Source organism: Trachinotus anak, unplaced genomic scaffold, assembly GCF_046630095.1.
Source record: "Trachinotus anak isolate AG129_WGS33_773 ecotype Australia unplaced genomic scaffold, CSIRO_AGI_Tana_v1 ptg000045l, whole genome shotgun sequence".
NCBI lineage: Eukaryota > Metazoa > Chordata > Actinopteri > Carangiformes > Carangidae > Trachinotus > Trachinotus anak.
The window spans coordinates 511,181-539,152 of NW_027273896.1; the positions used below are offsets into that span (position 1 = coordinate 511,181).

Below are 27,972 nucleotides of genomic sequence, written 5' to 3' on the forward strand. Positions count from 1 at the left end.
AGACACTCTAGTTAATAAAGATGCTTGGTTTCTATGTCACACGCACACATCGAATGAGTTGAGTCATGTCAGTTTCTACATTTAGTCTAGCTTAGCACAAAGGCAGGACGCAGGGGGAAACTGTTAGCCAAGCTCTTTCAACAGTGAGAAAACACACGGCTTCCGATCTGTCTTCTGTACTGAACATGTGGCAGCTGTTAAACTAGTCACCAGTCCATCACCAGTATCTGGGTTTGGACAGAGGCAGCCTCGCTTTGTGGACAGGATCAGGATCTTTAATCAGTCTGCTCCAGTACAACTGGTCCATAAAACTGGTCCAGAACATTGGTACAGAAACAATCAGACACCTGGATGCTGTTAGGATCACGTGCATTTAAATAACCAGGTTTCTCTTGGTCCACATGAAGACTCTGAGCATCATGTTTCAGTAAAACCTGGAGGGAGCTTCTTCAAATTTGGTACAAAATGTTCAACTTTGACTCAAGGCTGAACTGATCTGGTTTTGGTGGAGCAAGGGTCAAAGGTTAAAGGTTAAACTTACTGTGACCTAACAAAATATGTTTTTGACCATAACTCACAAATTCATACACTAGTTATGGCACGTTAACAAATAAATGTCCAACAGGATAAAATGAAGAAGTGATAACATTTTATATCCAAAAGGTCAAAGGTCAGCTTCACTGTGAGATCATAATGTTCTGCAAAAACACTTCTGGCCATTATTCAAGACTGTAACTCAGGAAGGAGAGATTCTCCTTCATCATCATGATCACATGATAACTCAAAAACTGCTGGACATTCATGGTCCCCTGAGCCTGCATGATTATATCGACTCCCTGTCTCCTGTAGTGTAACTCAGGTGTTCACCTGTGCATCCTGATCCTTACTTGTTTTCATTGTAGGGTAACACATGATCTTTTATTTCTATTATTTATTTGTGAATCAATGAACATGATTGTGTTGATAGAAAAAGCACACATCACTGAAATACAATTCCAACGTGTTTATTTTAAATCATATTTACAAGTGCCCTCCCCCCCAACCCTTCCCACAGCTTTGAAAAGGCCAAACAGCAACAGAAGCTGCTGTGTCTCAGCCCAAACACATGAAACACACTGACTGACTGTCACCGTGTGAAGTGATGGAGCCGTCAGTCCTCAGTGAACCTGAATATGACTCTGACGTGGTGAAATGAAAGCAAACAGTTTGTACAGAGTGAAGCACAGAAACACAGAACCTGAACATCAGAGTGACGTCATTTCAACCCAGGTTCACACCAGTTCAGCACCAACTGGACCAACACCAGTCATCTAACTGACCCAAACCCACAGTCAGTGTTTAGAGCATTATGGGTAATATTATAATGCTCTAAATTCAAGTGATGGTTTTTCCTACAGTTTCTCTAACACACTGTTTTTACATGCATGTAAATTCAGTCATTGACAAAGAACATTTCTGTGTAAAATCTGAAGCAGGTACTGAAAAGTTACAAAATAAAGCACAACATTGTACAATCAGGCTGTCAATCATTCAACCGCTCACAAAGTAAACACATTAATACTAAATAACACAACAATAAATACCACACAACAAAATAAAAACTTCGTAATTATAATACTCATAATAAAAGACAGTGTTACAGGTTACAGATGAACCTTTACACACTTTGTCTCTCTGATTTTGGCCTTTTAAACATGGTTTGATCCTGTGGATTCAGACTCGTCTGAGAAGCAGGTGATTTAAAAAAAAAAAAAAAAAAAATCTGCCTCCTGGTCACTGATCTGCAGGAATACATTTTCAGACTGACATGAAATCAGCCTCATGTGACTGATGTAGAACATGTTCAGATCAGTATTAACTCATCCATCACCAGTTTTTAGACAACACCAGCAGGAAGTGTCTCAGCTTCACTGCTCCTCAGGGTTGGTGGTGATTCTTGGCAGCAGATGTAAACCAGCAGCAGAGAGCAGAAAATCCCACAGAGACACCAGGACTCAAAGTGGTCCTGGCTGTCCTGCAGTGACAGAAAACCTGAGGATCTCACAGCATCAGAAAAAATGTTTACACAGGTCTGAACAAATCAACCAAACAACAACAACAAAGACACACATTAAAGCTCTTGGTGGCTCCTCCGAGCAGACCTGATCTGGACCAGATGAATGGAAGTGGACTGGAGTCCGGCTGCTGGAGGTCACATCCTTCCTGTAAACTGCAGTGAACCAGGCGTGTTATGTAAAAGCTGTGATAGACCTGACAGGTTTGCACCGAGGACAATATATGACACTGTTAATGGTGCTCTGATAACTCTGCTGAGCGGCTCTTTCATCTCCCGCTGATTTCACCCCCACCCGTCGGACAGCAGCTGACACCAGCTCCTCACACTGTCGAATCGAACAATGCAGGCACAACTAATGTAAACACAATGAAATTCTCCTCCGTCCATCCTCCCCCAGCCCTCCACAATCAAACACAGAGACATTCATCAGGAGCATCTGCAGTTTGCTATAATTGCAGCCGAGGCTAAAACAGACATGATCAGGACAGTGAGTCTGACTCTGTTCACACTGTGAGCAACGAGACCGGCAAGAACCAGAACAGGTTCAGAGGTTAGAGAGAAGAAGGCGAGGAGCACATGTTGGTGGGTAACAGGACTGATGATGATGATGATTTTAAAACCTTCATGTTGGAAGAAACTTAGAGAAACTCTATGATAATAATATAATTCCTGTGGGTCCTGACACTCTCATGTTTGGCTGCTGATTTCACAGCAGGAGGTGAAGTTTGATTCCCACAGATCACTGACGGAGCAGAGCTCCCGGTGATCAGAGTGATCTCTGAGAATCCACATCAACCAGGCTGCTCATGACTCATTCACAGGATTCTTCCTGGAAATGATAAAGGTAAAGCTGTTTGTGGGGATGTGCCCCCCCAGTCAGGCTGCCCTCAGTGTGAACACACAGACTCCATCACCTGTGATTCATGAATAATTTAATTTACACCTGAAGTCTGATGGAGGACATGAGTGTGAGGCATCAGCCACAGATGTGATGGTCCCCATAAGGCATGGTTTTATTGACACTGGTACACAAACACATAATCAGACCCCTCCCCCCACCCCCCCACAATTCATACGTTTCTTTAAAAAAAAAGACTCTTTTTGTTTTTATTATAAAAAAGAAAAATGACACCTGAACCCCCACCTTCCTCCCCCATCCCTCTAATCCCTGCAGTGCTGCGATCCCCCCCCCCAATCACCAGAACCCAGGCTGAGACACAGGAGAGCTTCAGTTTCAGAGTCCAGAGACCGGCGGAGATCACAGGCCAGACAGAGGCAGGAGCGTGAGGGAGACCAGGCCGGAGAGGAGGAGCAGAGAGGACAGAGAGGAGGAGGAGGGGGAGGAGGCCTCGTTCTGGACCATCATACCAGTTCCTGCGAGACACAGACACAGGTGATGTCACCACTCAGTTTTGCAAGGTGCTCACACTGGAAACAGGGTCAAACATGGAGGAGCCACAACAGTATGAGCACACACGGTCATTAACAGCACATGTCATAATGACATGCAGCAGGTTGTCAAAGCCCTGGATGTAGCTGTGAAGACCTGAGGGGCTCACAGAACACGTCTCGGGGGGGGGGGGGGGGGGCACAACCCACAGTGCACTGCAGCCTGCCCGTGCTGTGGGGCTGCAGACCGGTCACAGTTTGTGTTGCTGCATCCTTTTGTCTCCTGACTCACACAGCTGTTTTCAAAATAAGACCTGCAAACACAGAGCAGCTCTTCACTCAGTGAGGATCTGCAGCTACAGACGCTGACATAAGCTCAGTCACAGATGTGTTGGTGAAGATGGACACGTACCAGGAAGTTACATCACCTCCGAACAGTCCTGGTGTCTGACCTTTACACCTCCAACCTTAAATATCTGACCATCAAACTGTCACTGTGCTGTTTGCTTTAGATACTGCTGACATGTTTATGGTCAACACGCTCATATCTCTCAGATAACATGGCCTTGGAAGAAAAGCACTCTCTGTTTCAGCCTCTGTCTGAAGACACCGCCCTCCACCTCTAACTGCAGTATTATCACAAGTCATCCCACTAAAGTCACTATCATAGCCAATAATTACACTTAGACCTAGAAAACTCACAACTTTACTGTACAGACCGACACTAAATCATCGTTCTTGTTCTAGTGTTCATTTGAGGAGTCGACAGGAGTGCCATGGTTCATGGGTTCATCTGAGGTGGGGCCACTGTGGGTCATGGTGGTGGTGAGCAGGAGGCCTTGAACCAAATACAGCACTGAGTGAAACACATCCATATGCTAAATCATTAAATAACACCGTTGTTACAGATTTCACTCACTCCTCGAACGCCTCCTTCCTGTGTGTCTGCATCTTCAGGAACCTCAGGACCTGTCTGTCTGAGGCTGCAGATTCCAGTGTTGGGGAGGGAGGAGTGAACTACATGTAATTTGCAATCCCCTCCACACACCTAAGCTCGGTGTCAAAGACCGAGGGTGGGCGTTGCTCAGTGGTCACACAGTGACGTCATCATCATGGATGAACCTCCTGAAGAATCACCATGACGACACTGAGGCTGTTGCATTCCAGCACTGTCCCATGAACAGAGAGGAGTTTTATGTTTCCGGTTTGTGCTCTGACGCCTTTTCCTTTGTATTTTGGTATAATTTTGTATTACATGTTCGTTCTCTCTTTCATCATTTTCTTCACACAACAGTTTAAAACAACTTTTCTCAGTGGCTCTAATGAACTTTCTCTTCAACCTCCTAACACTGGTCAGAGAGGTGTTAAAGCAGAACCTGATTCAGACACTCACAGATCTGAGCTCAGGACTGAACATCTGCAGATCTATCTCTGCTGTGTATGTTCTGAGTGTCTCACCTGAGTCCCGGGAAACAATGATCTCGTGAGCCGGCCCGTCCCCGCCCTCTCCCCAGGACCGAATCTCCAACACGATGTAGCCGTTGTCTTTTGGCAGCGGCAGACTCACTGACGTCTTCGCCTTGTCCAGAACCTTCAGCGCCGTCTGGCCCTCATGTTTGTACAGGACCTGATCACACACAGACAATAATGGATCACATCACAATCAGCTGAAACTAGAACCACCTCCTTGTGGTCGTATCCCTCTGCCACTCAGACTAGTTTCAGATCACATCCTGTTTATCCAGAGTCAGACCAAATATCAACCATGTGTGTGAAATTTTGTTATAACTGCTGTGTGAAGTCTGGAGTAATGGCTATAAAAGTGCTTTGTGAGGTAACGCTGACCTTGACCTTTGACCTTTTGGCCACCAAAACGGACAGACAACCTAAAAGCAATATGGCTCTGGCTCTGACTGTTGCTGCTGCAGAGGCATAAAAACATTATCTGGGGAATATAAAGTGTTGTAGTGGTGTGTGCAGTGCTGCTGTTTGTGTTGAAATCACAGCTGTTATCTCCTGATCATAATTTGGTTTATGAAGCGATCTTTGATTTTGTTTAACAGCTGTTTACTGCAGCTCATATCTCACAAGCAGAGGAGATTATCATGAGGAGCAAAACATCAGCAACATGTGCAGGAGATCATGATCCTCACAGAGGTTTTACATAGCTCAGGTCTAAAATCTATCTGGGGGTTCGATGTTAATGACGCAGTTTCCTCTCTTTGTTAGAGCAGGTCCTTCAACACATAAACCTGATGACTTGATATCCAAGCTGTGCAGCTCCAGACAGGCCTCAGTGTCTCACAGCATTCAATACCAGGTAAAGCAAGAAGTCTTGAAGCTGCAGGAACTTGAAGTGTTGATCTCCATCAGAAGATATATTGTGGTTTTAAGAACCAAAAACCATCTCAGTGTAGTTTTACATCTCCTCTCTCAGGCTTCTCTCTGGAGCTCTAGTAACAACAGAGCAGCCAATCTGAAGACAGGCTCTGAGTCTCTCTTCTGATTGGCTGCTTTGTTGTGACATCACAGTTCCAGAAGTTCTGACAGCTGGTTTTAAGGCTCAGTTTCTGAATACAGGCTGTGTGCATTTCTCTGTGGACTGAGGCTTTGATACTTTCACAGTATTAATATAGAACCTAGACCTGCTTGAAAATCAATGAACACACTTCATCACTCAGGACACACACTTTAAGCCAGACTTGCACTCACTTTGTAGCCCAGCACAGCTGACTCGTTGTGCATGGCCTTCACATGGTCCCATCGCACCATTACCCATGATCCCTCTGTCTTCCATGACACGTTGCCCGGAGGACGATTAGGAGCTGAAACAGAAACAAAGACCTGTTAAAAGTGAATAACAGGAGGAGGTGTGAGAAACAGAGAAGAGCAAAGCAGCTGAGAGAAGACAGAGCCATGTGATACTGTGACTCAGATACTGGTCTACATGATGACCTGGGGACACAGATCAGGTCTTATCCTCCTCTTGTATCCACTCAGAGCCTCAGGCCTCAGGAACCACTGGCTAATGCCTGGGGGGGGGGGTAACCTGCTACTTATGTAACCTACTGTATTACTCACAGGATGATGGAGCCTGAGGGGATGACTCCTGTGTGTGTGTGTGTGTGTGTGTGTGTGTGTGTGTGTGTGTGTGTGTGTTGAGGGAGGAGTCTGTTAGAGTCACTTGCACCAGTTTAAACTCATCTCTTCTTCTATGTTTTAGTTTAAACTCATCTCTTCTTCTCTGTTTCCTCCTCTGTCCACTCTCCTCCAGAGTCTTCAGTCCCTAAAACAGAGACTGTCAGAAACGTTGCTGGACCCGTTTTAGTCTAAAACTCCAGGTGGTGTTGTGGTCTGGACGGACACAAACAGAGACCTTTGGAAACAATGACATAGACACCCATGGTGGCTCCTGATTGGCTCTTATCAGCCTGGGCTACCAGTAATGAAAGAACATGGAGAATGAATGAAAGTGTTCGTGACCTTGTTGTCTTTGCAGCAGCTGTTGTTCAGTTCAGTTCTTTGCTGTTCCTGCTTCAGATGATTTACTATTACTAACCAACTGCTCAGTGTAGGTGAATGGTCATGTGATGTGTGTTTAAGTTTTAAAAATGAAAATGTGTGGATGCAGCCTGGACAGATCACCAGGTCAACATAAACAACTTACAACTATAGGACATTTAGATGAATCAATTCACAAGTGTGAGCTGTAGGAGGAGGAGGAGGAGGAGGAGGAGGAGGAGGAGGAGGAGGAAACCCTCAGAGAGAGAGGCCTGGTCAGAACCTTCTTAAGTGAGGCTGATCTCTGCTCCATGCTGCTGTCATGTGATCATGATGAAACAGATCACTTCACTGAGTGTCTACAGCCTCTTATTAAACTGACTCCTCTCATCTCAACACAAACCACATCAGGAAGCTGTCGTCAGCTGTTCTGAGCGCTTGTGTTGTGTGTAACAGTCTCAGCCGTACGTGGTTTCCTGGTGGTGACGGCGGAGCGTGGTGAGGGAGGCCCGGTGCCGGCACTGTTGTACGCCAGCACAGCCACGTGGTATCGGGTGCTGGGTCGAAGTCCGGACACCCTGGCCGTCGTCTCCAGACCTGCTGTCCTCACTCGGTCTGCCGCCGCCTCCCGCTCGTGCTGCCGCCAGTACCGGATCTGAGCACAGCACAGGCCAACAACACGTTTACAAAGCTGAGCAGAGACGCAGCACGTGAGCCTCACAGGTACAGTTTACTATCCACAGGCTGGTGCCTCATCCTCATCAATAAGACTGAATGATGCTGCTGATCAGCATCACAGCTCTAATGGTGGATCATGAAGTTCAGTTATTAAAACAATCACAACAGATAAAGTTTGATCTTTGCAACTTTTATATGAGACCAAAGAGTAAGAGTAACCAAATCTCTGGAAATAAATTCTCATGAAAAATAGAGATTTTTCGGATCAACACATTTGCTCAGACGTGTTGATTCAGGTCCATGATGGTGATTCTGGGAATTAGAGGATCCACAGACGCAACATGGAGCGTGACATCGTGTCATCTTCTAGCCTATCAGCACCAAGACTGATCTTACTGCAGCCACACACTTGAATCTAATGAGAGATGTGATGAAACGTTTGGAACTAGAAGAAACTAAAACCTTTCCTGAATCACTCCAACAACAACATCAGGTTATCTGACTTTCTAAAGCTCCGACAGGTAGACGAAGGACAGCAACGAGTTCAGAGACGTCCATCACCCCTCAGAATTTTCCTCACGCTTATGGAGGGATATACACATTATTATTGGTACTGACTGTTACACGCAGCTGAAACCACAGGGTGTTATTCACCTTGTGGAACAATGGGGGTCGTGTCGTGCTGTAAGATGCTACGACTGGAACAAAAACACAATAAATATAGTTTAAAAAAACAACTCTACATCCAGTCCTGCTCTGATGAGAGTCAGGTTCAAATGATGATGATGATGGTAATAATGACGATGACCCTGATGAAGGCACCCTCTGCTGTCACAGCCTTAAATCATGTACAGTGGTCAGAGACTGTTGTGCTGCCTGTTGTTCAGCAGGTTGTCGCCGTGCTCACCTCGTATCCTCTGAGGATGCCGTTGGCACTGAGCTGCTGGACGGGCTCCCAGGACACCTGGATCTCAAAGGCGGTCAGCGCGGTGGAGTTGATGCTGGACGGTCCCACTGTCGGCTCTGTGAGGAGGTCGAAAGTCAGGACAGGAAACACACGACGTACACCGTGTTAATGTTTTGCCAGCAGAGGAACACACTGATGACCAGTATCTGATGATCGCCCTCAAGTGGCCACAGCACAGTACTGAAGGAGGAGACAGCAGCCCCCACTGCTGAGTGTCTCATTTTGACTTTGACTGTTTCACCACAATGACAGTGAGACGCTATAAAACACTGGTTCCCAACCCACAGAAGGTCTAACATGTGGGCTGAATGAAAAATCATTGTCAAAATAAAATAATATAAAATAATCAAATTTTAAATATCTTACAAAGAAATGATGTTTAACAGCATTAAAACGTCGTGATAGGAAGTCTAAGTTGTCGGCGGCCGGACTACATTGTGTACTTGTATCGTTATGCGTCTGATGTGTGTGTGAGCCATGAGTTGAGAAAGATTTGGAACCACTGCTAAAAAACCATTATTGATGTTCAGATTATTGATTATTACCAATGTTTCATCTTCCTGAGAAGGCTGGTAAACAGCTACACTGTCAGTGTAGTTATCAGTGCAGTTTGTTGTAAATGTTAATTCATCCCAACAGATCATGTTCATAACACTGTTATTGTTGTTATTATTATTATCATTATTATTATTATTATTAAGACCAATAATATGAATTTACTAGAGTTGTAGTATTAGACCTAAAGGTGCAGGTGCAGTATGAAGCTGGATTAGAATGGGGGTGGGGTCTGGGGTCAGGGGGTGGGGGTGCAGTGGGACGGTGGCTCACCTTCCTCTGCAGAGTGGACCACAGCGACCTGGCTGAACGGACCCTCTCCTCTGCGATTATAAGCTTTGATCTTCACCTCGAAGGGACTATACGGCGTCAGGCTCTCGTTGTAGTAAACGTAGCGAGAAGACTCCACCTGAGGAATCCGCACCACCGTCCACGATGATGTGGTGTCTTTCTTCCTAAACGCCAGGATGTAGCCGAAGTTGTCTCCGTTCTGGTACTCTCTGGCCATGGGCTGAGGGATCCAGGAGAGAACTCACATGTGACAGACACAACTTCCCTGTGTGTGTGTGTGTGTGTGTGTGTGTGTGTACTTGTACTTGCTACATAGTAAGGACCAAAAAAAAGTATTTTACTAACAGAGTGAGGACATTTTGGGAAAGTGAGGACATTTTGGCCAGTCCTCACTTTTTGAGACACCTTCAAATCACATGTTGAGGGTTAAGACTTGGTTTTAAAGGTATGGTTAGAATTAGGTTTAGGTTAAGGTCAGGGTCAGGGTTAGGGTTAGGCTCTCAGGTGTGATGGTTAAGGTTAGGGTAAGGGGTTAGGGAATGCATTATGTCAATGAGTGTCCTCACAAAGATGGAAGTACAAGTATGTGTGTGTGTGTGTGTGTGTGTGTTTCATCCTGCAGATGTTGTATAATGATGAACAAAAGAATCTCAATTTACCATCTACCATCTTTATGGAAGTTCAGTTCTAATCACTGTGATTCTACTTTAACTGTGTCTCTGTAAGTTTAACACCACAACACAAACACTGAGAACATCAACACACAACAATACAAAGACACACAGATCTACACACAGCACACACACATACACAAACCACTGTGAGTTGTCCACTCACCGTCCAGGTAACAATGAGTTCATTGCGGTCTCCTCCTCCTCCTGCAAGTCCACTGGGGGCTACTGTGGGAGCTGGGGGCCAAAATAATGATAATAAATAAAGATATACAGAAATCAATGAATGAGTAAATGTGAAAATCAATGAAAATATGTGGTTGTTTTTCCTTATATTTCCACACTTATTTTCCTGTTCTGGGGGTGAGGAGTTAGAAAGAAGTCATCTGACCAGACCTCTGCTAATACCCCCCCCCCCCACCCCCCCCACCCCCCCCCCCCACCCCCCCACCCCCCTAATCTCTGCTCCAGGCTACATTAGCTGCTACTAGCATAACTTGGAGATGGAGTTGCATTGTGGGAAGTTACAGTACAACCTACAGTGTGTGTGGCTGACTGGACGCCACCTGTGGCCCCTCACCTGCTTGCTGTGTGCGGATGGTGTGTGAGGGCATGCTGGGCTCTCCACTGCCCAGGATGTTGCTGGCAATGACCTGGAATTCATAATCCATCCAGGGGGTCAGTCCCATCACATGGGCCGACTCCGCATTCCCCTCGATGTTCGCTGGGTCTGGAGACAACAGGAGACACGAGAGGAGACAGGTGAGGAGACATGAGAGGAGACACGAGAGGAGACGTGAGAGGAGACATGAGAGGAGACAAGAGAGGAGACATGAGAGGAGACATGGGGTGGGGGCAGGACCAGTTCCCATATCCAACTACTACAGTAATGGTTCAACTGATCTGAGTCTGGGCCTGGTCTCAGGACTCAGGACTCACAGTGACATCAAAGGGAAGGGGACCTCAACTACACACCTGTCACAGACACACACACAGACACACACATACATGCACACACACACACACACACACACTTACATACACACACGCACACACCTGTCCTCATCCTCTTCCACTGTGATGTCAGCGACGATCGGCCCATGATGATGTATTTGCCGATGGGACTGTGGTTGTCGTAGCCTCGACTCCACCTCAGCTCCACCGACGTCTCAGCAACGTTCTTCACCAGTAAACCTCCGGGAGGTCCTGGGGGGCCTGGACACAGAGACAGGAAATGAAACCAATATTTATCGTTACCATGACAACAACATCACATCTGCCTCCTGATGTATCGTATAGTTGTTTGTGTTCAGGATCTGTGTCTTCTTCTCCTCTGCTTTCACACTTCCTTCTGTCTATTGTCCTCCTGTCTGTATCTGCACTCGACGGTGACAGAGCTCTTTCCTGTGATACTACCTGTAGCACAAGTGACTCCTCTTACCTCGAACCACCAGTTTAGCCGAGGCGGAGGCGCTGTCCACCACAGTCTGAGCGGTGCACACGTAGACCCCAGCCTGACTCAGCTGAGTGTTAACAATCAGCAGATCACCGATGTTCTCCTTCTGAAACAGCACAGGTGGTGGTGGTGTGGGGGGGTGGGTGGGGGTGGGGGGGTGGGGTGGGGGGGGGACCAGGTGAGGAGAGTGACACACAGAACAGCCTCACAGTGCTGACACACCTGGCCTCTACTGGTCTGATACTGACTCAGTACACTGGTGGAAACTCTGGCTACTGAACTACAACCCTTAGGATCTGAGTTTAGACCTGGTTCTGTACCAGAGAACAGTCTGAACCAGCAGCAGACTGACTGAAGAGAGCCACCCTCATTTTACCACCGACACTACCCTACAGTATTGTGTAAGTATTGTCCCGACCACCTTCCCACCACAGGTCTCACCCCCTCCACCCGTTGGTACGGCCCGGCAGAGTCCTCCACGTCCAGCAGGACTCCGTTGAGGGCCCAGGTGAAGGTCAGGTCCATGGTGGGGTCGTGGGAGGCATGACACTGCAGCGTCACGTTCTCGCCCTGATTGATGTCAGCATTGGAGGGAGCCAGGGTGATCTTAGTGGCATCTACAAGAACAGAACTGGGTCAGATGAAATCCAGCACCAGGACCAGGACCAGGACCAGAACCAAAATCTTTTGTCATGGTTCAGCTGTTTGTTTTTCTCATTTCCCTTGTCTCTGTGTGTGTGTGTGTGTGTGTGTGTGTGTGTGTGTGTGTGTGTGTGTGTGTGTGTGTGTGTGTGTGTGTACCTCTGACAGACAGGTGTCCAGTGCTGTTGGCTTTGCCCAGGTAGTTCTCAGCGAAGCAGGTGTATTTGCCTTCATCTGCCCTGCTGATGTTGGAGATCCACAGGACTCCATCTGACGACACTGTGACTCTGAGGACACACAGGTGGGTCAACAGCACCTCCAGCTGTTACAGTACTGACACTAAATCAATGAGCACCAGGTAACTCTCAGGTGATGCAGTCCAACACAGTTTCACTGTGGCTGTAAATATAAATCCAGCTCAGTCCTGTTTCATGTTCTTGGCTCCTCTTTGACTCGAGTCTTATCAGAATTAAAATCTGGACTAGGTCTGGAGGTCTGGACCACGAAGCAGGTTCAACAGACCCAGGTTAACTTTCATTATCTGGTTTAACTGAATCTAACACTGTTCATCCTGATCACCTGAACTATGAAGCTGTTATCACCTGGTTCAGTTAACTCTGGTTCATCAAGTGAATCCACAGGATCCTGACAGTGATGAAAAGGAGAGTCACAGCTTCATCACTGTCAGGATCCTGTGGATGAAAGAATCTGTGTTCAGTTGTTTTCAGCTCTGTTTTAAAACCAGAGAGGACACATGGAAAGACTCCAACAGCAGAATGACTCCACTGATCTGTACAAACATCTACTGATCTGAATTATTTATTGCTTTATTCTAAACTCTTTTGTCCCTGTCAGGATCCTGTAGAAATGATGACTCAGATTTTCCAGGTATCTGATTGGTCAGTAGTTGAACTGTTGACATGTTTTGATCAGATCCTCTGAAGTTAACCAGGCCTGGAGCAGGTTAAGAGTTCAGCATCAGTTACCATGGTGATTTACCCTGGTAACAAGTGAACCACCATCATAGGACCGAAAACCAGAGTTAAACGTTAAGTTACCTCAGATCCTGGTTCAGAGTACAGACGTCAGGGATCTGCTAATGATCTCATGTTTGTTCTAACTGATCACAAACCAAATGTGTTTTAACCTGGAACATCAGTCCAAACATGACAGTTGTTCAATCATCCTAAAGCTGCTTCTCTCCTCTGTAATCAGAGCAAACACTTTGTTTTTTTTGCCAAATAACCCCAAAAAAAACCCCGAACCGTTCTTCAGAGATGATAAAGAACCAGTGACAGTCTGAGCTGATCAATAAAAGTATGGATAAGATAAAGATCAAATCAGCTGGTTAGTGTCTGACTGTGGGAGGATGTTACTGCTCTACCTGCTGCTGTTGGTCAGCAGCTCCGTCCCACGGCTCCAGAACAAGCTGGGCTTGGGGGCAGCTCGAGGGCGACACTCGATCTTCACCTGCCCCCCTCTAGCTGCTGGGATCAGCTTCCGAACCGGATTCAGCCTGAAGTCTGGGGCCTGAACTGGAGGAGCAGCAGGCACGAGGGAGGGACAGAGTCCAGACCAGCACAGGGAGGAGGAGACAGACAGAGGGAGGGATGGAGAGAGTCAGAGGAAAGGATGGAGAGAAGGATGAAGAGAGTCAGAGGGAAGGATGGAGAGAAGGATGGAGAGAGTCAGAGGGAAGGGTGGAGAGAAGGATGGAGAGAGTCAAAGGGAAGGATGGAGAGAAGGATGGAGAGAGTCAGAGGGAAGGGTGGAGAGAAGGATGGAGAGAGTCAAAGGGAAGGATGGAGAGAAGGATGGAGAGAGTCAGAGGGAAGGGTGGAGAGAAGGATGGAGAGAGTCAGAGGGAAGGATAGAGAGAGTCAGAGGAAAGGATGGAGAGAAGGATGGAGAGTCAGAGAGAAGGATGGAGAGATGGATGGAGAGAGTCAGAGGGAAGGATGGAAGGACAGAGTAAGGGATGGAGAAAGTCAGAGGGAAGGATGAGAGAAGGATGGAGAGAGTCAGAGGGAAGGATGGAAGGACAGAGTAAGGGATGGAGAAAGTCAGAGGGAGGGATGGAGGGAAGGATAGATAGAGTCAGAGGGAAGGATGGAAGGACAGAGTAAGGGATGGAGAAAGTCAGAGGGAAGGATGGAGAGAAGGATGGAGAGAGTCAGAGGGAAGGATGGAAGGACAGAGTAAGGGATGGAGAAAGTCAGAGGGAAGGATGGAGGGAAGGATAGATAGAGTCAGAGGGAAGGATGGAAGGACAGAGTAAGGGATGGAGAAAGTCAGAGGGAAGGATGGAGAGAAGGATGGAGAGAGTCAGAGGGAAGAATGGAGAGAGTCAGAGGGAAGGACAGAGAGAATCAGGGAGAAGGATGGAAGGATAGAGTCAGAGGGAAGGATGGAGAGAGTCAGAGGGAAGGATAGAGAGAATCAGAGGGAAGGATAGAGAGAGTCAGAGGGAAGGATAGAGAGAATCAGAGGGAAGGATAGAGAGAGTCAGAGGGAAGGATGGAGAGAGTCAGAGAGAAGGATGGAAGGATAGAGAGCGTCAGAGGGAAGGATGGAAGGACAGAGTAAGGGATGGAGAGAGTCAGAGGGGAGGATAGAGAGAGTCAGAGGGAAGGATGGAGAGAAGGATAGAGAGAGTCAGAGGGAAGGATGGAAGGATAAAGAGAGTCAGAGGGAAGGATGTAAGGATGGAGAGAGTCAGAGAGAAGGAGGTGGTGAAAAGTTGAGCCACGGTTAAAGTAAGTGAAAGCACTTGGATCCAGACTCAGCATCAGCACCACAGTCGGACAGGGGCCTCCTCCTACCTTGGACTCTGAGCTCAGCAGCGGAGTAGATGGTGCCATGTTTGTTTTCAGCCACACACTGGTACATCCCAGAATCCTCCAGGGCGAGGTTACTGATCTTCAGACGAGCTCCGTTCACCTCCACCCGGTCCTGGGAGGGGGGGCAGCATACATGTAGTGTTCACAGTGTGTGAGAATGAACTTGTGTGTTCTGCAGACACACTACAGTGACAGTACTGACTGAGTGTTACCTGGGTGCTGAGTGGTTGTCCGTTGCGTAGCCAGCGTACGGAGGGTCGTGGTTTTCCAGCAGCTACACAGCTCCAGTGCAGCTCTGAGCTGATCTCCACCTCTGAGTCGCTCATCACCTGCAGCCACTCAGGCTGAGCTGAGGGTGGAGAAGACCGACGAGCAGGAAGCAACACAAAGACAGAGACAGATGATTGACAGGAGTGAAGTAATGAGGTGAAGGTGTAGTGACAGACTGAAACAGAAACCTGCTAAAAACCAATGTCTTCTCTTCACCTTGCACGTTGATGCGTCCCTGGTATGTGTCACTTCCTTCAGAGTTGTAGGCTTCACACTCATATACACCCTCGTCATCAAAGGAGATGCCCGGCAGGGTGAGGGTGGGGCCCTCTGCAGAGGCCCCCGTCTTGGACGGCATCAGTCCGTCCACCTTCCTCCATCGCAGTTTAGGAACTGGACTGTTGGACAGGGAGGGAGGGAGGGAGGAAAGGAGGACAGATGACTTAGTGAACAGGACACAACCCCCAACAGCTCTCACACATGATTCAGTGATGTCGGGGGGGGGGGGGGGGGGGGGGCTTACTTTCCATAGGCGAAGCACTCTAAGTGGGTGGTGTGTCCGGCCAGGGCGTAGGTCTCTGCTGGGAAGCGCACCTTGATGCTCGGAGCTGACCTCCTGGGATTGGCTGAAATAAAATAAAGCTGTAAATATTCAGAATGAATCAGGTTCACATGGTGCAGCTCTCAGCAGCACGCTGACGTTTGGAGCCCCAGAGGAGGGGTTCTGAGGGTTCTGGGGACCACCTGACCTGTCCTCTGTTTCTATGTGCCAGCACCATGTGAGGCACATTGAAAATATTGATCACAGAGGTCTACAGAGATTCCACTGGACTTCATGTCTTGTTTGTCCTGACCTTAGATACACAGGTGTGTTTGTGTTTGACACAGGTGGACTCTCGGTGAACTGATTTAAAGCAGGAAACAGGAAGCAGCTGACCACAGTTTGGAGCCACAGCAAAGTTTTCAGTTTTTTAATACATTTGAAAAAGTTTGTAAGAACATGATTTGACTTTGTCTTTATAGATTATTGATTATAGACTGATGCAAAATCATGGTGTCTGATTACTCTCCAAACTACAGTCACCTCCTCCACCAACAGGAAACATGGTCACAGTCTACTTCCTGAGTTATAGTGCTGAGTAATCACCAGAGGCATTTCTACAGAACATTATGATGTAACAATGAAGCGGACCTTTAACCTTTTGGATATAAAATGTCATCACTTCATTTTATCCTTTTAGACATTTGAGTTAAATTGTCATATTTAGTGAATGAATCCATGAGTTATGGCCAAAATGTCACAGTGACCTCTGACCTTTGACCACCAGGTTCTAATCAGTTCATCTTTGAGTCCAAATGAACGTTTGTGCTAAATTTCACAGGGATATCGTGCTCATGAGAATGAGACGGACCGGACGACCTGAAGACATGATGCCTCCTGACTGGCTGTCGCCAGTGCACACGTATAAAAACTGTTTCCCTGACCTGAAATATATTTATATAAATTTGTTTTTATATTCAGAAACATATAACACTAGTTTTCTTACATTAAAATGTGTTTTTGCAAAGTAAAGTTTTGAAAAAACAGACAAGGTTTACGTGCATCAGTATCTGATAATCAATAACCTGAGCCACTCAGTTACTGAGTGACTCTGCTCCACCCCTGCACCCCTGCACCCCTGCACGGTGAGGGTACATGTGGCTGTCAGTGGTGTTAGCGTTACCTTCAGGCAGCACCGTGAGCTGGTTGCCCTTGCTGAAGGTGCTCTTGGTGGTGATGTCCAGGCTGATGGTGGTGAAGCAGTAGTAGATGCCCGTGTCATTTGGCTCTGCCTTAGCCACGTACAGATTCCCGGTCACCTGCGACACAAACAAGCGGCCCTCACTTTTCTGGATGAAGTTGGGGAACTCGTTGAGGAACCAGCGGTAGGAGAGAGCTGGAGAGAGGAGACAGGGTAAGAACGTATGGAAATGAACAGTTCTCCTTCTGAAAGCTCATCCCTCTCTGTGGTTTAAAGACTACATTTCCCAGCAGCAGTGAGGTAACTCTGAGGTGGAGTGGATACCTGGGTAATGTGGAGGCGGCTGGCAGGCCAGGAAAGTTCCTATGCCCTCGTATGCTGTCTGAGGACTCCTGCTGTCTGAGGGGAAGTCATGGAGGACTGGAGAGAGAGGAAGAGGATTACTGTCACATTAACCACAGAAGAAGAAGCAGAATATTTCATCTCTGCCACTCAAACAGCTCAGACACTAAAAGGGTTAAACTCCTCTGCTCCCTCACAGCCAAACTTGAGGTTCGCTGCTCTGCTGATGATGGTCCCGCAGCGGTTGATGGCCAGACACTGGTACGAGCCTGCGTCTCGGACAGAGTCGGGGCCGCTGATCACCAGGTTACCGGCCACCAGGGTGTAACGGAGGTCCAGGCCGAGCGGGACATCAGTGCCGTTCACGAGCCACCTGTAAGACAAAGAGAAGGGCAAAACGACAACAAAGTCCAGAGTGTCAGAGGCTGAGAGTCAGCTGGGAGGTAGCCTGTCACCTGGCAGGTGAATAAATCTCAGGGTCACCCTGATGTGGTGACCAGAGGCCGGTTAAGGTCAAAAACACCAAGAATCAGAAGTTATGGCTGAGCTGCAACAAGAAAAAGTTTTACAGCAGCAATTTAGAGGTTTTGACCTCTTCACATTCAACAGGAAGAAGCAGCTGAATTTTAGCAATTAAATGCTAAATTATGCAAATAGGGTTAGGGTTAGAGCTAAAACCCATCATGGTGGCCTCTGTCATCACAGAGACTGTTTTGTACAGGATGGTAAATTTGAAGTCAGTGGGACACGTGGTGAGACGGGACAGCCTTTCAAAATTTTCACAGTTTTAAATCTTAATTACAGCACAGCCGACTGGGAACGTAGCTTTTGTGAAGCATTTGGATATTATTTGTACATATAGTGATAATTTTCATGTTTCTGGCTCATTCTAGGAAATCTGGCATAATAATAATAATAATAATAATAATGGACCACCTCAGAACGAGTGAACCCAATGATGACTAATGTTTGGACGCGTACTGCCTTTTATGATTTCATTATGTCACTGTCGTTTGGTTATGAATGGTGTGAAGAAGTTTCTGGTATTTACCAGTTTTAATAACACATTGAATAATACCTGCTTCACACTCACACTGGTCACAGTATGAGTGTATGATGGAGATCAGTATGAACTAGATTTATTTGCCATCAGATCAGATTTCTTCTCTTCACCACTTCCTTGCAGCATATACAGTAATTCCTGATGACGTCATTAATTAAATTAACCTGGATTCACCAATCAAAACGATTCAGTCTTTTAATTGACTCCGTAACTATCAGCAGTGATACTAGAGGAGGCAGGCAGCAGTGTGTATGTGTGTGTGTGTGTGTGTGTGTGTGTGTGTGTGTGTGTGTGTGCATGTGTGCGTGTGTGTGTGACCCACCTGTACGAGGCAGCTGGACTGGCTCTGGCCTGACAGCTGAGGGTCACCTTGCCTTCACTAAGGCCCTCTGGGTAAATTGTGCTGCTTGGTTGTTCTTCAAACACCGGGCCGCTGTCATGACCCGACACACACACATCTCCACCTGGAGACACAAAGTCACACAGCAAACCCTGAGCCAAACATTCCTGATGCCAAGGTTCTGTTTGTCAGTTTTCTCTGCTGCTGAACCTGGTTTCTTGTCAGGAGCAGGTGGTGGGGATGGTCGTGGTGATCGTTGTCCTTATAAGACCAGAGGTTAGAATCTGTCCTCTGAGCAGCTATGTCTTCAGGACAGACTGGAGGCTACAGTGAGGGGATGGCCCAGAGCTAGCTGGTTAGCATGCTAACTTCAGTAGAAGAAGAGATGTGATAGAGACAAGAGTTAACACTGGTGTTTGCCTCCACCTCTGGAGACAGATGTTGGTGAGTAAAGGATGAAGTTTGATGCTGAACCCTAGACTGGTGAGTAAACAGCTGCTAATGCTGACATTAGCTATGTAGCAATAGCTAAACTTACTTGCACTGTAGCAGGTGCAGAGTAAGAAGTCGTCAGTATCTAGTTTGCAGCGTGTGCTCAGTGTGTCATGGTTCATCAGTGTGGACGCTCACAGAGGGGAGCTGGTCCTGGAGCCTGCTGATGTATTTACACCTACACCTTCAAGAAGGTGTGACCACGGGGCGGTGTTTAGCTCAGTTGGTTGAGGCTATAGTCCTCACTGCAGACGGCCCCGGTTCGAATCCTGCGCCAGGTGGCCCTCTCCTTCCCATTCCCCCTCTCTCTGCCCCCCCATTTCCTGTCTCTCTCAACTGCCCTATCCAATAAAGGCATGGAAAATGTGTAATAACTGTCATTATTGAACAGTGTGTATTCTGCAGAGCTCTATAACTCCAACATGAGCTTCACCCGACCACCATACATCAGTTATCACATGGCACAGGGGGGCAGCCCCCCCCAAACAACAATCATAAAATTTGAATTGGATGAGCCAGACCCACACATTTGACTCTGTCACACATCAACACAAATCTAGACAGAGGTGTTCAGATGTTTCTGGGTTTTTCTGTGTCTACAGGTCCAGAAGAATCAGGTTCTTTAGCTGCATTTTGATAAAACAGTACTTAACATACGCAGCACTCCGGTGGACTAAAACTAAACCTGTTCTGATGTTTATCATCAACACTGGCTCTGAAATCCACCTTAAAACCAACATAGACCTGTGTGTGTGTGCGTGTGTGTGTGTGTGTTTGTGCAGAACTTACCGACAGCTTCCTTCAGAGCCACTGAGCTGAGGAGCAGCAGGCACAATAAGGGCTCCATGATCTGGTTCCAGATGGACAACAGGGTCACAAACAGGGTCACAAACAGACCTGGATCAAAACCTGATCGCACAGAGAGGATGCTTCCAGTTTGGGCCTGTGCAGAAAAACAGAAGATAACGCTCAGGAGAAACTCTACTGGGAAAGAAAAACTAGACGAAAAACCAGAATCACCTCGTCTTAATAACCAGGTGTATTTGAATAAATCTGAGATGAGTTGTTTTTCTCACCACATTATCCGTCAACACATACAGTCCATTCCACTTTATCAACTTAGACACACTCAGTATAAAGAAGGATTACAGCTCTCCATGCATCATTAGGCCTCAACAACTGAGTCAGACACACACATCACTGTCAGTCTGCACTCTCACACAAACAGCTGAGGGTGAAGGGAAGGGCACAGCAGGAAGAATCAAACAGGAGGGAAGGACGGAGAGACTGGGAATTGAAAATACAGAAAGAAGAAAGAAAAGAAGAAAGAGCGAACAAGAGAAAGAATTAAAGCAGAAGTGACAGACTGATGAAGAAGGAGGAGGAGGACGCACAGAGATTAAATGAAATAGAGAGGGAGTCAGAGAGAGGCCATGAAATCAGTTTATAGTGTGATGGAGGAGGAAGAAGACAGACTGACTCCTCACTGTCTATGAGTACGAGTACACTCAGCTCAGAGCTCAGCTCAGACAGGAAGCACACTGGATATCTGGAGAAACTTCATAGCCACTGCAGCTCTCATGCTTCAGTTTGCACTGCAGCGTCGCTTGGTCATTATCTGTACAACCACAAGAGGTCACTGAAACATGAACATACTTCATTTTAAACGTCGGACCAAACAACCAATGAACAATTCTTGTAGCTCAAATGGACGTCAATGGTAAAGTGGACCCACCACTTTGGTCCTGACTGAAATATCTCAGTGAGTCCTGGACTTGTTGATATGAAGTTTGGTTCCTCAGGATCAGCAGGATGAGCAGGTCTGTTGACTCTGCTGATCGCCTGGCTATAAATAAACTGCTTTTTTGGTTTTTAGTGAAATCCATATGTTAGAAACTTCGTATTGATATTCAAGGTGCCCAGAGGATGTTTCATAATGACTCTTCCTTTAGAGAAATACATAAATCTACAACATGAATTAACCAAAACAAGGAGACATTCCTGGCCCCCACAGGATGAGCCCTTCATTTTTCCTCTAGTGCCAGCATGAGAGTGAGATATCTCAACGGAGGATGTCACCAGAACCATCTTCAGTACCAAATCAGTGCCAAAATTATGAAAATGTGACACAATTTTTTTTTTCATGTAGCATAGGTACTGAAGGTACTGTAGATGTACTACAGGTACTACAGATGTGATTCTTCTGGGTCTGAGGAGGGCAGCATAATAACACTACAACTATTCTAGTCTGACATCAAAGTGGAAGATACAACACACCGTGGCCGATGCGTGGAGATATTTACTATGACTAAGATCATCAGGGACAAGTTTTGGTCCATGCTATAATAACCAGAGTATAAACATTTTGTTCCGTCTTGAAGACAAACAAAACATCACTCAAAAGGAGGTGGTAACAATGTTGTCATAATTTGTCCTTGCTCACAGAAGATTATTGTCTAAACCAAGGGGTTACTGGGAGTGTATTTCACTGTGTCTGCTTTAAGGCCGTTTCTCTTTGCAGGCTCCATTTCTCCTCCAACTACTCCTCATCCAACTTCTCCTTTACCTCCTCCTTCTCCCTCTTCTCCTATTATTATTATTTCAACTAATAATAATAATGATAATAATAATAATAATAAAACTCCAAACTCAACACTGATGACGTGCAAATCAAACTATCACCAACAACAACCCATGAAGTGCTGGGTGTTTAGACACTTTCACCCAGACATCGACACACAAGACGAACCAGTGACGAGTCTCCTGCAGCGTGAGGCCTCATTTATCACAGGTCATGTGATTTTCTGCAAAACAATACAGTTTTGAAGTGGGGAGATTTTTGGGGAGAGACTTGAGTGGCTGTGAATGAAACATATGGACACTTCAGTAGTTCACCACTGCCATATTTCTTCTGCTGTGAACTGAGTGTTTTTCTGTCCCCATAGTATCCTAAATTTAAAAAATGCAATTTGAAGTAAAGGCCCCCTATAAACAGTATATTCTCATAAAAACAAATCCGCATACATTTACATAGTTAATATAGATGATATTATGACATCATAGTAACATTCTAGAAGTGTCACTGTTACATGTCCCAGAATTCCTGTAGATCTCAGTTCATCAAAGCAGCAGACAGAAGCAGTTCACTTTCAGTTCAGATCTGACTTAGAGAAGACTTACAAACATGTTTCGTCTGTTTTCCTGTTGTGGAAAGGTTTGTTTTCTAGATACACTGCACATTTTCTGTCCTCCCTCTGCTCTGTGTTCAACTGTGTGAACGGTAAAAGGTGGAACCATTTCCACTTCACAGTTCACACTGTTTAGCAGATACTTTCTGTGAGGCAGGTTTATATCAGTGGTGAAGATACATTATGTTTCCATTAATTTTTACCCTGTTTATTATCCTTACTGTGCAGAAATCAACAGCTGTTATTGATGTGGTGGGAGACAAGAGGTAAGGAAGTTCAGAACAATTATAAAACTGCTTCTTAAGCTCCATGCTCAGGTTGATCAGCTTCTTCACTCACTTTGGTGGACGATTGTACACAAAGTGCTGAGAGGAAACCGTGTGTGTAAAGTATCAGGAGACACAAGCCTTCATCCTAGTCCTGTTGGTCCCAGAGCTGCAGACCTGAGACCAGACAGCTGACCTGGACTTGTCTTCTGTCAGACAGATCCGTCAGAACTAAGACTCAGTTGTAACTGTTTTATATGTGGTTGTAACCTCGTTAGATTTTGACATGAGATAAGTACAGATGGTAGAGTTTGTACCTGTACACTATGCATGTATATTAATCCTATATAAACCACTGAGCCTTATAATGACTGAACAGGAGGAAGCAAGTTTTTTTCACAAGTATTTCAGATAAACATTGATGTCCTTTACTCTGAAATGTTAAAGCAAGAATTAGAAGAAACAGTTTGTGCAGGAACAACAACAAAAAAAAAAAAATGCACTGAAGGTAGTTGGTCTTTGACAGCTTTGAAAGTAAGAATGATGACATGTTGTTTCAGTGTGATGTTCAACATTCAGACTGTGAAACACCTGCTTCATTACTGACAACTGGAAATTTTCTTATGAGGACTTGAGATTTGAGATGGACTTACCCTGAAAGACATAAAACCTGTTCTAGTACGATGCTGAGGACTATTGAGGATTTCTTCCTCAGAATGCTCCCGTCTGTGATTCATCATTTCTTCTGAGCCTCAGTAAACAACAGAAAAACCAACCGTGTTTCTCTTTGTCACCAGTGTCGCCGCCTCCGACGCTCCGGCTGTCACCGCAAAGAACAATGGAAAGATCCCATGGAGGTATCGACTCTTCGGTCGCCCCTTGGTATGTTTGACAGTGTCATGGCTTCAGATTAAACAAATTTAAGAAGTTTGTAAAAATTAGATTTTAACTTTTAAGTTGTAAATACCATCAATGATAGTTTATTCTAATTATTGCTTTTTTGTCTTTGGTATCTTCCACACAGACAAAGATTAATTGTATTAAAAATGAGAAGCAAAGGTAAGGACCCTCCTCCTGGATAGATGTATTTGATCCTTCAGCCTGTTTGTTTGAGAATTAAAACTTTTATCCTGCAGATGTCAATATGATGCTGTATTTGGTCTGAACTAGGCAGTGACTGGACACTGATTTATCTCTTTAAGATACTCTCCAGCCAGTCATTAGGTTCATAATGAGATGACAGTGTTTCTCTTTGTCACCAGCATCATCACCGATAGCAAGCCAAAGAAGACCGTGACGAAACCACGGTGGTGGTGTTCATGGAAGGTTCGCATGTGTGACACAAAGTGCTGCGTCAGTGTGAAGCAGATATTCATGAAGTGATGAGTGTTTCTTTGCTTGATGTAACCACAGTGTTTGTGTCCCCGACAGAAGAGATGTAAGGTTGCACCCAGCCCAGAGGAACAGAGCCGGGAGGAGGAGAGTGACGGCACTCCTCACCAAGCCCAGGTGGTGGACCTTCAAGGACAAGCTGAAGAAGAGGAGCAACAAACTAATGACTGTAGCAAGACTCTTAAGACACTTAGACATCAGCAGTTCTGCTGTCTTGGGTAATTACATCTGCATATGCAGACACACACACACACACACACACACACACACACACACACACACACACACACACACTGAAGAACTGATGATGTTGACATGTGGTTGACTTGTTGTGTGTGTGTGTTTGTGTGTGTGTGTGTCAGGTTGCCCAACCCAGTGCAGATCTGCTACATGAACTCCTGCCTGCAGAGCCTCCTGACACTAGAGGACTTTATTAGAGACTTGGACCAACAGGAGCAGGTTTGGAGTCTGGACCCAGACTCGACAATCATCAGGTACAGCACCCTCACACACAAGCACTCGTTTTATCCTGAACACCACTAGGTTAAATGTCATGAACAGTGGCTCTAACCCCTCCCTCCCTCCCTCCGCCCCTCTCAGAGCATTAATGGACATCAGCCGGTCTCATTTTTCCGTCGACCGTCACCATAAACTCTGCCTTCTTGCCGCATTCAAGAAGGCAGTCTCTCTTTGGAACCCGGAGTTTAAAGATCTCCACCAGAAAGTGAGTGAGCAGGTTTTGTGCTTTGTTGTTTCACCCCCACCTCCACCAGAGTGTGTCTCCTCCGTGCTCACACCTCTCTGTACCTTTGTGTGTGTGTGTATCTACAGGACGCCCATGAGTTTCTCACCTCCGTGCTGGACCAGATGAGGTGTTTGGGCCAACAGCTGCAGGTGCTGGCTTCCAGCATAGGCAGCACCTACAGCTGTCCGGTGGAGGGTCACCTGGTGTTCAAGATGCAGAACACCAGGACGTGCAAGAGGTGAGACTACAGAGTTACACACATCACACACACACACACACACACACACACACACTCATATGTCCTGCAGCATGTCAGGACCAGCTGAATATTTCCGTCAGCAAACACTCCTGGAGCTCACTACCTGCCACAGCTGTATTATACCTGTATCATCTGTTCAATGTGTAGTTGTGGAGCAGAATCGACAAGAGAAGAGGAGTTCACTCATTTATCCCTGGACCTGGTCCCTGCCCATGGAACAGTTCAGCAGATGCTTGAACATTACCTTATAGTAAGAATCACCTCTGCTCATCCACTCACATCAGAGCCCACTGGTGTAATGTGATGATGTGATGTAGAAACACTGACACATTTCAATCACATCATCACTTCTTGTGTTAGTTTGTGCAGCTGTTTCTTGTTGTGTGTAAATCCAGTGTAAAAGCATGTTGGTGTGCTGCTGTTCTGCAGGAGACAGAGTTGGATTTTACCTGTGAGTGCGGAGCTACAACGTCAGGCCAGCGCTCATCATTCATCAATCTGCCCAGGTGAGACATCCGATCACATGACCAAACTCCTGACCACAGAGCACAGTGATAATACTCCACTGGTATCAAACTGGGCACCACTGTCTCTACGGAGTAATTGTCAAGTATTTAGGATGAACAATATCAACAGGAAGAATTTGTGACACCACATCTCATCTTTTTCTCTGTCACCTGGTGCTCATCCTTTCTCTCTGTCTGTAGAGTGCTGGTCTTACACCTGAAGCGCTTCCGGTTTTCTCCAACTCTGGAGCTGACAAAAGACAATGACCCCGTGGTGCTCTCCAGAGATCTGGTGGTCCCATCCAGCCAGGTAAAGAACAACTACATGACCTCACAGCAAACACAGTCATCAGACTGGGGCTGATACCAGTGAATGTGTGGTGCTGTGCTGTGTGTGGACTCTGATCAGCTGTGTTCCTTCTCAGGGTGGGGGCTGCTACAGTTTGGTGAGCACCATCAACCACATTGGCGGGACAGTTACAAGTGGTAAGATAACAATGTTGTGTATTAAATCACTGTCTCCTGGTGTCAGTTAAAGTAAGACGACCTTCAGAACATCAAAGACAGCCCCTGTAACAACGCTTCCTCTCCTGCTAGGACACTACATCAGCGACGGCGTGGACCCAGACGTAGGACAGGAGGACCCCACTGACCGCTGGTTCACCTACAACGACGCAGTGGTCACTGAGACAAGCGGTGCCTCAGTGTGTGAGCGGCGGGAAAGATTCTCCTACATCCTGTTTTACACAAGACGAGTAAGAGAACAGAACTGTCACATGTGAAGTCAGACACATCATGGAGACCATGAACAGAGACAGAGACACAGTCACTGCTCGTCTTTAACTCTCACACACATCACAGCTGAGAGGAGATGTTTAGAAATCCACCTGCATTGTAAACCTGTCTCTGTCCTCAGGACTAGATGGGAGGGGCCGGCTACTGAAGGACGCGGCAAGAGGACCAACCACCTGGAGGAGGACCAACGAAGACAACCCAAGGAGGAGCAGAGGGACCGCCAGCCCTTAGGAGGAGGGCCCCCCCCCCAGAGAGCCAGGTTCCTCCCAAGGTTTCTTCCTCTTACAGGGAGTTTTTCCTTGCCACAGTCGCCAAAAACAAATGACAAACGGCAGCTCTGAGCAGTGAAGCTGTAGCTGGTTTCACCTCCAGGTAGACGGCTTGCTCTCTGGGGAAGAAGGTAAGCTGAAACTGAAGTTAGCATGCTAACCAGCTGGCTCTCTCCTTGTTTACCAGAGTGATGACAGGAAGATTTATGGCGACGCTCAAACAAAACTGTCATCACAAATAAAACATTAATTATTGACATTTAATAATCAGAGTATTGATCGTCACTGAAAATGAGTGAGGGGAGGGGCATAGAAACAGCTGTTCAAGGTTTCTCTCTCTCTCTCTCCCCACCCTCCCTCCCTTTCTCACCTCCTCCTCTGCCCCCCCTTCTCGCCACACCCTCCCTCTCTCTCTCTCTCCCTTTCTCCCTCCCTCCCTCTCTCTCTCCCTTTCTCCCCCCCTCTGTCTCCCCCTCTTACTCCCTCCCTTTTTCTCGCTCTCTCTCCCCCAACCATCTCTCCCTCTCCCCTCTCTTTCCTTCTCTCTCTCTCTTCATCCCTCTCTCTCTCCCTCTCTCTCTCCCTCCCTGTCTCCCCTCTCTCTCTCTCCCCAACCTCCCTCTCTCGTCCTCTCTCTCTCCCAACTCTCTCTCCCTCTCTCTCTCCCTCCCTCTCTCTCTCTCTCTCTCTCTCTCTCTTGGTTATATACGGTAATGTAGGTGAAACTATGTCAGGGCAAATCAAACTTATTATTAATTTAACACTAAAAATAATGATGCATGATGATGGTGATTCATGCACATGAACATGAAAACATCAGCAGAGACAGAAGCTCTGATGATCGATCACCGAGATCATCGGGCATCCACACAACCCTACGACAGACACACACTCCTACGGTGGACACTTGACGCTACAGTGACTCAGTATCAGGAAGTGACCACAGCCAGACCAGGGCTAGCTGATTAGCATGCTAACTTCAGTAGAAGAAAAGAAATGAATTGTCATAATAATAATTCACCGGAGTTAATACTGGTTTTGATTCGCACCACTGATGTAAAAGATGTAAATAATGTACGAAAAATTTTATGGATATTTTTGTATTTGTTTTTTTTTTTTTTAATGAATTTGATTAAATAAAAAATAGAATAAAATCAAACACAAGTATCTGTTGTCTTTTTCAGCTTTACCAACATTATTTATAATGTTCTTTTAATTTCAACTGTGGGCTATTAAAATGAATTCAGTCTAGTTAAA

The 27,972-nt window shown here is 46.3% G+C and overlaps 3 protein-coding genes across 4 annotated transcripts; 2 read left to right on the forward strand and 1 right to left on the reverse strand.

Annotated features, from left to right (window-relative positions):
- Window positions 1-988: 988 nt before the first annotated feature.
- Window positions 989-20,258, reverse strand: cntn2 (contactin 2). Its single transcript, XM_071473104.1, has 22 exons — window positions 20,085-20,258; window positions 18,786-18,927; window positions 17,598-17,773; window positions 17,383-17,478; window positions 17,041-17,253; window positions 15,840-15,942; window positions 15,533-15,714; window positions 15,259-15,395; window positions 15,029-15,158; window positions 13,591-13,741; window positions 12,366-12,493; window positions 12,006-12,181; window positions 11,550-11,670; window positions 11,165-11,323; window positions 10,689-10,838; window positions 10,275-10,345; window positions 9,420-9,657; window positions 8,532-8,647; window positions 7,415-7,601; window positions 6,158-6,270; window positions 4,904-5,072; window positions 989-3,430 (listed from the first exon to the last, which is right to left on the reverse strand). The coding sequence occupies exons 1-22, from the start codon at window positions 20,140-20,142 to the stop codon at window positions 3,315-3,317; spliced, it is 3,132 nt and encodes a 1,043-aa protein (XP_071329205.1). The 5' UTR covers window positions 20,143-20,258; the 3' UTR covers window positions 989-3,314.
- Window positions 20,259-20,479: 221 nt separating this feature from the next.
- Window positions 20,480-24,713, forward strand: LOC139615287 (uncharacterized). Of its 2 annotated transcripts, XM_071473106.1 has the most exons (7): window positions 20,524-22,509; window positions 22,712-22,749; window positions 23,547-23,631; window positions 23,774-23,808; window positions 24,012-24,075; window positions 24,181-24,359; window positions 24,504-24,713. In XM_071473106.1, the coding sequence occupies exons 1-7, from the start codon at window positions 22,480-22,482 to the stop codon at window positions 24,682-24,684; spliced, it is 612 nt and encodes a 203-aa protein (XP_071329207.1). In that variant the 5' UTR covers window positions 20,524-22,479; the 3' UTR covers window positions 24,685-24,713. The 2 variants fall into 2 exon arrangements, with proteins under 2 accessions (XP_071329208.1, XP_071329207.1); XM_071473107.1 differs by lacking the exons at window positions 23,774-23,808; window positions 24,012-24,075 and having other exon boundaries at window positions 20,480-22,509.
- On the forward strand, window positions 24,531-27,841 carry LOC139615286 (ubiquitin carboxyl-terminal hydrolase 37-like). The gene is made up of 9 exons (XM_071473105.1): window positions 24,531-24,600; window positions 24,742-24,865; window positions 24,973-25,124; window positions 25,293-25,395; window positions 25,575-25,651; window positions 25,853-25,961; window positions 26,077-26,137; window positions 26,249-26,406; window positions 26,568-27,841. Exons 2-9 carry the CDS (start codon window positions 24,749-24,751, stop codon window positions 26,571-26,573), a joined length of 783 nt encoding a protein of 260 aa, XP_071329206.1. The 5' UTR covers window positions 24,531-24,600; window positions 24,742-24,748; the 3' UTR covers window positions 26,574-27,841.
- Window positions 27,842-27,972: the final 131 nt, after the last annotated feature.